General features: G+C 37.6%; 1 protein-coding gene across 1 annotated transcript; it reads left to right on the forward strand.

The window, feature by feature from the left end:
* Positions 1 to 8,832: 8,832 nt before the first annotated feature.
* LOC140169488 (aurora/IPL1-related protein kinase 2-like) lies at positions 8,833 to 9,810 on the forward strand. The gene is made up of 2 exons (XM_072192751.1): positions 8,833 to 8,862; positions 9,466 to 9,810. Exons 1-2 carry the CDS (start codon positions 8,833 to 8,835, stop codon positions 9,808 to 9,810), a joined length of 375 nt encoding a protein of 124 aa, XP_072048852.1.
* Positions 9,811 to 11,084: the final 1,274 nt, after the last annotated feature.

Below are 11,084 nucleotides of genomic sequence, written 5' to 3' on the forward strand. Positions count from 1 at the left end.
CTTGGGGTCATTTCATTTCTATTTTGTTGATTGGAAGAAATTTTGGCCACATGTGTGAAGTCTACATTTTTTCCTATTTTCGTCAAAATGTAGTGAATTTGATTTTGCCAGGTGTCAATCTAGACTGAAATGGAGTCATTTGCATAATTTCCTTGATTACAGCAAATGTCATCCATAAACAAATCATACATCTGCCACTTATTCATATTTGCCTAAATTCTTCAAGCATAGTAAAAAACCATCTCTTTTTCTGAAAATAGCCACATCTCTTGAAGGCTATCACAAGAAAGTCATGAATATGCAATTAAAGCAGACCCCTATTGCCAACTTTGGAACTTGTATATTTGTACCCCAATGTTTTCAGAGTATAGCACCCAGTTTTGGTTCTTGGGCACGAAATATTGCAATTAGGATTGTTTGTTTCAAATATGGAACATAACTACCCAATTCTTATCTGTACATTTTACACCTACACAAATTTGGGCATATTGTTTATGGTAGAAACTTGATCCAAGACGCCGAAATTAAGAGTATATTCCTTATAAGGGGTGGTGCAATAATCATGTGTACCGCGGGGTGGTCAATTCCCAAAATGGTCTGCCAAAAATCGTTTGCTCACCCCACTCCCTTCGGCTGTGCCAAAAAAACTTTACCCCCTTTCGACGTGCCAAAAAACCTTTGCCCAACCACCCTTTGACATGCCCAAAACAAAAGATTCTTTGATTTTGGGGAACCCAAGTTTAAAACCTTAGATTGTCTTATCATATAATGCCAGAACAGTGATTTTGCATATTTGAACATTTTCCTACACCTTTTAGAGCATAATATACAAACGGTGCCCAAAAGATCTATGCCAAAATCGCTTGCCCCTCCCCCTCTTTCTTCGACCTGCCAAAAATCGCTTGTCCCCCATTCAACCTGCCACAAAATGCTTTTTTTTTTTGGCCTGCCAAAAATCATTGAACCCCCCACACACACACACCCCCACCCTGGGGTAGCCTACACATAAATATTGCACCACCCTTTATTCCGTGTGGTGGAAAAAAAGCATTGCGTACCACCTTCCATGCGTTTAATTGGTGCAACCCACAAATATGACATCTAAATTTTATATTATGACGTCATTGTGATGTCAAGTGGGGTGTTGGATCTTTCCGTTTTGATATCAAAAGAATGAAAATACTTTCCGATATACATTGATACCATTTTGTAAAAGATTTAATAACAAGTGATGTTACAAAAATAACATGGAAATAATTATTGTATTGGCCCTATATGGCCTGTGCTAAAACATGCAAAAAAGCTCGATATCTTCAGACCCCATGTCCAGGGGGTAAAATAACCGAATCGGATGAAACAAAAGGCATTTTCCCACTAACACAATGCCACTACAACTTTTTCCACAAGTTTTGAAAAAAATACCTCACAAAGTGGTTCAGAGATCACCCCCCTAATTAAATACTTAATAAATCTGATACAATTTGCCAAAAAAAACCAATTAGTGATATACAATAATGAATCCCCGATTGTACAATTCATAAGGTTAAAGATAAATCCACTTTTTTTCTAGAATTTTTGATTCGATTAATTCCATGAACACTGCAACCAAAAACTCTTTTTCATTGTAGCGATGTGTAAATAAAGTATCTTTTAAGATCTATGAAATATGATCGAGATTTGTAGAAATTGCATATAGCCTATAAATCTCATAAAGACGAATCGGTCAATAGAAGTGGACTGATTTGTCTTCGTGGGTAAAAAAGAAGACGTCATGGAAGTGTAAGAGTTTGTAAGAGCACCAGTTGGTGAATTTAGAGATGGTTGAACACGGGACCTCCGATTGCAATTGAGAGTGTTTTTGTACTGACCATCTATGCAGAAAGAGTTGGAGAAAGGGTAGATATGATATCTGTACATAAGTAGCAATGGGTTAGATCTTACACAAACAGAAAAAGCAGGACGTTTGCGTATAGAACTTTATATTAATTAAGTTAAACTCACCTCTGAACTAAATACGGCAAAAATGCAATATTTACCAACTTATGTGCACAATTTGGTAATTATAATTTGGTATACTTAATACATTTTGCTTAATTATTATGAGATTCTCTATGTACATAACGTTATCTAAACATTTCTCTGTGTGTATACTTTCCTTACTGTTTTGACAATGTGTTAATATGTACATAAGTATATAACCATTTTATGAAGCTCATGTGCTATAAAAATAGAGTAACGTTCGGTATTTTGATCATTCACCAATAAGCTGCATCGTATATTGTATGGCATCGTTAGAATGAGTCATTTCATTGACAGAAATTGTAGCCGCATGTGTATAAAGGTACACAGATTGACGAAAGTACTTTTTGAATGTCTATCAGTTTTAACTTATCTGTTATTCATCTGTAGAAATATGAATTGTAATGTAAAGAAGGATAAATAAATCACAAATCAGAACTCTGATTTATACAAAATTATTTAATCGGTTTCTTTAATACCTCTGTGTTAACCTCGAGTTAACAACCCTATCACGACTAAAAGTGCACAAATATGGACAAGATTTGCAATTAGTCTGCATCGATCTGCACATTCATACCAAATATAAATGGGATTTGAAATAGCGACCGTGTCTTAAATGTTATGTCCGGGGATGTGGTGCACTCAACTTTGAAAGTAACATATGTGCCTACCGGCGCGTCACAAAGCAGGGGCATCTCGGTGCAAAACGTGCTTGTAGGTCATTGTACAACCAATGAAAAATGGGTTCATATTTGTTTGAAAAAAATGGGTAATTGGGTATAAATTTTTTTTTTAAAGGGGTCATTGCGTAGAAAATTTTGAAAAAAAATGGAGCAAAATTCAATTTTTTGTTCCATATTTCCCAAATTTACAATACCAATTTACTGCCTGCAATAAGAGAATTTAAACGTTTCCGCATTATTTTGTGGAATTTTGATGACACAATTCTAAAAAAGGGGAAAGTCGCATTAAAAAAGGGGCCATCGGGTATATGACTTTTTTTAAAGGGGGTCATCGGATATATTAGACTTCAAAACAGGGGCCTATTGACAGACACATACCGTCACTTCTGAAGTTGAGTGCCCCCATATAGAACCAACTGGAAACCTTACGTGGAAAACACTACCGTATTTCGACAAAAGTATCAGAGCCATGTTATCGTTATTATAAACACCTCAAATAAACATAGTCCGCAGTTTTGTAAGCCGTCCGACACCAAATACCTGATCTTGTTATGACAATTTAATTGATAATGTAGTGTGCAGAATCTGGTTATTTCCAACTTGATTCGAAATTTGCTACCAAACACTCAAAATATTGACAAAGATTGATAACAGTATATGAAATCTGGTGCATTTTTAAAAGTTGCAAATCTCCTTTACATCATTTTAAATCTCCCTTACATCTTGTATTAAGTTTAGTACATTTATGGGTGCAGTAATTTTCCAGGCCTCTAAATAAGAAGAAAAATCCAAGGGTCCTCTGGACCCTTGCCTTTGAAATTTCAAGGGTCCTCACCAATTTTCAAGGGTCCGAAGCCGGACCCATGCCTTTGAAATTTCAAGAGAGAGAATTAGCTACGGCGATCACGGTATGTCTAGATTGTAGAAAATTGAAAACCCGGGTTGAAAACTTGATGGGAAACTAAAATGAAAGTGTACTCAGGGAGCTGGACCTATTATGTGAACCAGATTTTCCAGTGGAACACCAAAACTAGGATTTTCTGCTCTTTGCTTGGTTCAATTTTTAGGAAAGTTGCGGGTCCGCGCCTACTTCCATGGGTATTTGACGCAAGGACGCGCCTTATTTCGAGCGGCCAGTAAACCTATTGCTATTATTATTGTTTCTTATGATATGGATAGTCCTTCGATACCAAACCTCTTTATTTAATTTTCCGACATCTGTCTCATATCCCCGCTTTGGATCACACATTTTGCCTATTGATGCATCACGAAAGGTGTAACATTACATGTATAGTGATATATGAACATTTCTTTGAACACACATCTTTACCAATGATTTATCTAAGTAACATAAGAAAATATTACTGCACAACACCCTTATGGTAAGAAATCCCCAATTTTACGACTGTAATATAGCGCCATCTCAGATTTCAGAGTTCTCACAATTTTCGAAGGCCAAGTTTACCCTGTTGAGCGTGCTGTAAAGATTGTTCAGAAGTATGCGATAAATAAATTAGGGTGCATCGTGGTTTGCCCGTGGGTATCTGTGACCATGCTGACCCTTTTTATATTAAAAAAACAAGCTTTTCCAAAAAGCCTTTCCTCTGGCGCATTACGTAAAATTCATACAAGAGTTAGTACTACGTCTGCTTATCCATCTCACGTAATGTTAGCTAAACAATGTCAGTATCATTCTGAACAATAAAGACAAATATTGCCCTGGAACCTGCCTTGTAAATACACTGGGCCAAAAAATCAAGGTACCAGTTATGTTCACCCCTGTATATCCTAAAAAAGACAAATATGTCAAAATGTAAACAAGGAATCAATACCTGTACTCTTTAGCTCTGATTTAAGACATCATATGTTGAAATTGGTTGAGAATTAAAGAAACGGTGATATAAAACCTAAAGAAGAAACGAAATCAAAAGTTCCACTTTTGTGTTCTAATCAATGAAGGCATGACGCCAGTTTTAACGTGCTAATCAGATCAATAAAAGCACGGCGCTAGTTTTCTTGTTCGAGAACGCTTTGTGTCAGGGGCTATTTTAACGTGCCTCCTGGCACGTTTGTACAGTGAGATTAAAATTCCGTGCAGTGAGAATTAAAAATCCGTGCTTAGAATAATTTCTATGCCAGTAGGGATGCTTTTAATATAGCATCTACCGTAAAGGTTATTTTCAGATAAAATGTCAATGGTTTAGCGCTGACCGCGCTTAACACTTCATTACCCCACACGTGATTTGATATGCTTCAACATTCACAAGGAAACTGGTCAAGTAAAGGTATCAAAGCAATTGTTCATGTTTCCTCTTTGCACGAATCCATCCATATCATGATGAGATCACTTTAATGGTAAAGGAATTTTTGGGACACCCTGTACTTATAAATATTCATAATAAACACTAACTTTAACCATAACCCTAACCCAATGGGCTTCTAAATTTAAAAAAATTCAAATTTCAAATTTCAAAATTAGCCAATGGACGACTATTATAGCCAAGCCTCTGCTGTGCGGGACTGCGGTGCGGGGCTGCGGGGATCGGTGCGGGGCTGCGGTGCGGGGATCGGTGCGGGGCTGCGGGGATCGGTGCGGGGCTGCGGGGAGCGGTGCGGTACCTAAAAACAATTTCTCATCTGATATAACCCCATACGCGCGAAGCGCGGGTGTCCCGCTAGTGTCTATAATATGCATGAGGCCCTGTGAAAATTAAGAGTTTTCTAGAAACACGAGAAAAGGGGGTAGTTCTCTCAAACATTTTGGCTTGGCTTCCTCTCCCTTACAATAATATAGTTTGTTTTAATAGACTGTGTTTTAACAGTGTTGATCACAAAACGATGCATAGGCCTACAATGTTTAAAAATGCTTTACGATATCGACACCTTTTCTTAATTTCATGTTGGTGTTTCTATCGCTGCTGAAGTTCAAGATTGTATAAATTAACAGAGCAGCTTTTCATTGCAGGGAAAAACACATCATATCATGAGTAAAATTAAATCTTTATTTTTATTATTACTTTAATAAATTATTATATGCCTTTTCCTTGGTCTCAAATGAAATTGCTTTAAATATAAATGAAAAACGCAGTACCTCAACTTTCAAGTGTATGAGTAAACAGAAGCGTTCACTCAAACAGGAGGAATTACTGTACAGATAGACCACAGAATTAGAGTCCTGGTTCTCTGGTTTCAATTCTGTGAGGTAGACTCATTGAAAATTCCTCATTCCTTCCGAATCCTTACGATTTTTATCATCTTGGTAATCTCGTAACCCCATCCCGTTAAACCACAACCCCGTATCCGTAATCCATCCAAAGTAGGCCTACCTTTTTATGTCCTTCTTTCTTTCTTTTTCCCCTCCCGTACCCTTACCAATTACGATATTTATGTCTTCGTAGGCCTAATCCCGTTATCCCATATCCCGTACACACCATAAGCCCGAGCGCATGGCTATGCGCACGCCGCACCCGTGCGTGCAAGTCAAGTGGCACGCGTCGTGTACGGCGACGCGCTAACGGCGCGGTTTATGCTAGACATGTGGACGCGTTGGATGGCATAGGCCGTAAACAAACAACCACTTAATAAATTTGCCCGAAAAACCCAATTTTTATTAATTTTGAGGCCAATACTTGACCGTTTTCAACCAAATAAACTTTAAACACATTGTGGTATATTCCTCTATTACCCTGGTGAATTTGGCGACATTTGGATCGAAACTGACAGAGCTTTTGCGTGGACACACATACATACACACAACATTCCCCTATTTATAGTAAGATAGTTTGCTAACCGCTAGTATCATCATTCATCAACCCCTCCCTCACGTCTTGCTAACGATGATAGTGTTTACAATCAAAATAAGTTCTGACAACTTTCCATTTTTCAACGTGCTTGGTAAATGCGGCAACTCCTGGCGATCGCAACAAAAAGGCATAGGCAAAGATTCCTTGGGGAGAGGAGGGGGAATCTACCAAAAAAATTGATAAGGGGGAACGGTACATATAATCATCCCCCATGTTGAGGTAACGCCTGATGTGGGTTTCTGTCCAAATTAACCTCATTTGGCCATTTTATGCTAAAAAAGTACCCATTTTTGTGCTCTTCATGTGAATTATTCCACTTTTGCACCATATTTCACCATTAGCAAAATGTTCACTCGCTTTGTGCGCATTTGTACAATAAACCTATAATGTCGGGGTATATTTGAGGAGAACGTGGAATTGCAGTATTACAAATTTTGACTGTTTCTGATTCTCTGACGTGACATAAAATCCGACTGATGTCACTTTGTCATCACTAAGCTACTAATATTTAAAATAAGACTACAATGGCTGAAATTGACCCAAAATTGAGAAAATGGTAATTGGTTTGGTTTCTTTTGACTGCACAATTTTTCTGAGTTTGAGTACCACAGCTACCCCACCAAAAGCAAAAAAAAATACTTAAGCAGTAGAGCCATTTAGACCATGATGAATAAACTAAACAATTTTTAAAGAAAATTGTGAGCGAGAGAGAAAAACAGCCTAATGCCTTGAACCAAGGCTTAAAGTAGGTTACCTGAAGTTTATTTTCAGGATCTAAATCTTTTGTGCACAAATCCATGTATTCTTCCGCGATGTGACTATATGCGATGATGCGTGCATGGTTTGGAAACAAAATAGTGGGGATTATGTTGTCAATAATAAACACCTCAACAGAAGAAAGTTCTTACTGTTTGAGTGGTCATAAAATAAAATTATTTTAACACAATAAAGTAAACCAAATTATGATCAAATGGAATAATTGGTTACGCTTGCCAAAAAAGAAGTAAATATCGTATAATATGATCAACTTGGAAATCTCGAAGGCGTTACTAAAAGACTTTAAGGTAACTTAAGTCAAAAACTGGAGGGGAACCTCCCCCCACCCATCCCCGCAAGCTCATAACAGCTGGTTGATCATCGAGACTTTACATTCACCAACGTGCAGTTGGACTAAAATAGCCCCTGCTTTGTGTACAAATCAATTTGGCATGCAATGGAGCAAACTGCAACTTTTGAATTTGCATCGATTGCGATCGTTGTGTCTTTATTTCTTGAACGTTTTCAACGAATAAGGTCTTAAATTCGAGCTAAAAGATGCAGCTATTGTCTGCTGGTTGCAATGATTATATATCCGTCTTTGTTTAACATAACTGGTGCCTTAATTCTTTTGCTTACTGTATTATATTAAATGTGTCATTCAAATTCTTGAGTTTCCCAAGGGTGAAAGATTCACACCCGTACAAAGCTCCTTTAGTACTAGCAAACAGTTGCGTAGCCACATGTGACAAAGGAGAATCTTCCACCCCTTACCCTACATGAGCTTTTAGATATTGTGCCCATTTTTGTCCACACACTCCCCAAAGAGCGAAAAAGTACTAATCAGCAAATAATTTCAACTGACAAAACCATGAAGCCCGAAACTTATCCACTCTGCTACGGTAGCAGTGTGGTAGTAGTGCTACCACACCAAACATTTCTGGAGGTGAAGTTGTCTCCGGCTGACACTGAGGCATCAAGTATAATTAAAAGAAAACCTTTTTGTATGAAAATATATCAGATTAGTCAAAAACGTGTTGTCAAATTATTCTTGACATTATAGTCAACAATATATATTATTTATCAGGCTTTTCTTACAACGACACAGCCATATGCTCGCTTGACTGAGATATTTTTCACGACAAAGAATTCGCAAAAAATTCTTGAGAATAACCATGATGAATAACTTTATTATTATATTTTTGAAATTTACTTTTTTAACAATAATAACACTTGTATACTACTCTACTACTATAAATTATTTTTCGAAACTAACGGCGCATTATCGCGTCACATGTTGACATTAAAAATTCATGTTGCATCGAAGTAAGGCAATAGAAAAATTCTGAAGACTAGATTTAGAATTTCCCAATATAATTTTTAAACACACAAAAAAAAGCAACTTGATTATTAAGCATTAAACAGGGAAATTCCCATATTTGCGATATTGTCTTATTTTATTCACAATAGACTAGTATTGAACTTCTATTATGCATTATTGAATTGGGAGAATGGGTTCACTGACTCTTGGTTTTCGATGCTCACACATACTGGTGTAACAGGGAACTACTATGGCGGACAACGAGGATTTATCCGTATCGGTAAGTGATTTTATGTTATACAAGTGCTGTATAGAAATAATATAAAATTTAGTTGACAAGTTACTTTTACATGTGTATAAATTATTCCGAATGTGAATTAAAACTAGAGCGGTTACCGCACCGTAGCGGAACCATGTGACTTCGGCAATATATTGTGGTATATGTCATCCGGGGTCATTTTGAGATAAAGACCCAAATAGGAATAGGAATGTGGTCTTATGAGGAATAGCACCACGGTGGGGAAATTATTTCTATCATATCCTGCACTTTGTTTTTCTTTTTCATTTGGCATGACACTCCTTTAAGGAATATTTGACAGCAAGAACGTATAACACGATACCAATATCAATTAAATAAAACAGAAAATTATATTTTTTTTGATGTATAGTGTTAATTTCCATCCCACTCCACAGACTCCCCTGTCCAAATTTTTTGGCCGGCACCTACTAATATTGTGGTCGATTCGATTCTTTTAAAAGGTATCAAAATGCTCAGAAGATCATGCTGCATTTACATTGGTTCCCCTGTTAAACTAACCACTATTATAAACATTTATCAAATAATATTCTATACATCTAAGGTTGAAATTTATTTCCTCCACAGGCTGGGTATAAAGCAACAGCGTCATCTCGTCCTGAAGCACCAAAACTACAAGTGTCGGATCTGGAATTTCACAAACAGCTTGGAATGGGAAGTTACGGCATCGTGTATAAAGTAACATTTAAGACACCATACTACGATATAAACGAAGCAGCAGCAAAGTGTATTGCAGAAGTTGACATGAAAGAAGAGGCTAAGCTAATGAAGAATATCGATCATCCAAACATTGTCAAGCTTTACGACGTCTTGGATGATCGATTGGCTTCAAAGATCTTGTTACTTGAATACGCGCCAAATGGTACAGTCCGCGACTATCTTACGCAACACCAAGGATCTCAAACCCCATGAAATTGTTGAAGAAATGGGCAAGAGAGTCTGCCCTAGCTCTACAATATCTTCATCAAAAACGGCTCCTGCATAGAGATGTGAAAGCTTCCAACGCCCTTCTGTTTGAAAGTAATGTATTAAAGCTATCGGACTTTGGACTAGCTAGAGAGATGACCGACTCAGAGACTACTTCTTCCGCCAAAGGCACGTGGCGTTACATGGCGCCTGAAATCCACACAAATGATCACTTTTCCTTCAAGAGTGATATCTACGCGTATGGAATGCTGGTACGGGAGATTGGCACGGGAAAACCTCCGTTTGAAGATCTAGAATTGTCAGCACATGTGGTTTATAAAGTAGCCACAGTACACGCCACGCCAACTATTCCACCGGAATTCCCCGACGCATTGGGAGATCTAATATTTCGATGCTGGAACGCAAACCCAAAATATCGCCCAAGTCTAGAGGAAGCACTAGATGTGATCGATGGTAAGGACATTATTATTGTTCCAGCTAAATATGTACGTACTGTGTTATGAAAATCGCGTACGCGCTCGACTAATATTTCCATCGTGATAATAAAACGACGGTTCCTGCGTTTTATTTAAAATATCTGATTTTGACAAAACTACATGAGAAGACTTGACTTTTGCACGGAAAGTTAGTTTTATAAAGTACATTATAATCGTGTAAAAACAGAATTTTGAAAAATATTGAGGGCGTCCTCCTCAGCTTGTTACAATAAGGCTGTAACCTACTTTGGGTAAACTTTGTCCAACTTTGCCCAAAAATTGTTGGTAAAGTTTTTGCATATTAATTTAGCCAGTTGATATTTGCGATTTGACGGTTTTACATTGTTTTAAATAAAATTACAACATATCATACGCTTAGGCTAACGCATAATTCTCAATATTTTGATACTTTAGGTTTAGCTGATGCAGTGACATACCAAAGTGAGACTGCATCAGAGTCATCAAGTTCAGACAACAGCAACAAATGGCGTCTCATCAAGGAATTCGGTAAGAAAGGGGAGGCAGAGGGCGAGTTTCGGAAAAATTGTTGTATCGCTGTATGCAACAATTCTGACGTGGTAGTTACCGAATTTCCTAAATGGCAAAAAGACAAGCACCCACCACGACGCGCATACCTATTCAGCCATGACGGTAAGTTCAAGTACACACTCCGCCCACCAGATGACAAACCGGAGGCATGGATGGTATCTACTCGTGACGTAGCTGTTACATCACATGGCCACATCGCAATAGTTGATACAGAGTCTCAATACGTGAAACTTT

The sequence above is a fragment of the Amphiura filiformis genome, chromosome 14, assembly GCF_039555335.1.
Source record: "Amphiura filiformis chromosome 14, Afil_fr2py, whole genome shotgun sequence".
Taxonomy (NCBI): domain Eukaryota; kingdom Metazoa; phylum Echinodermata; class Ophiuroidea; order Amphilepidida; family Amphiuridae; genus Amphiura; species Amphiura filiformis.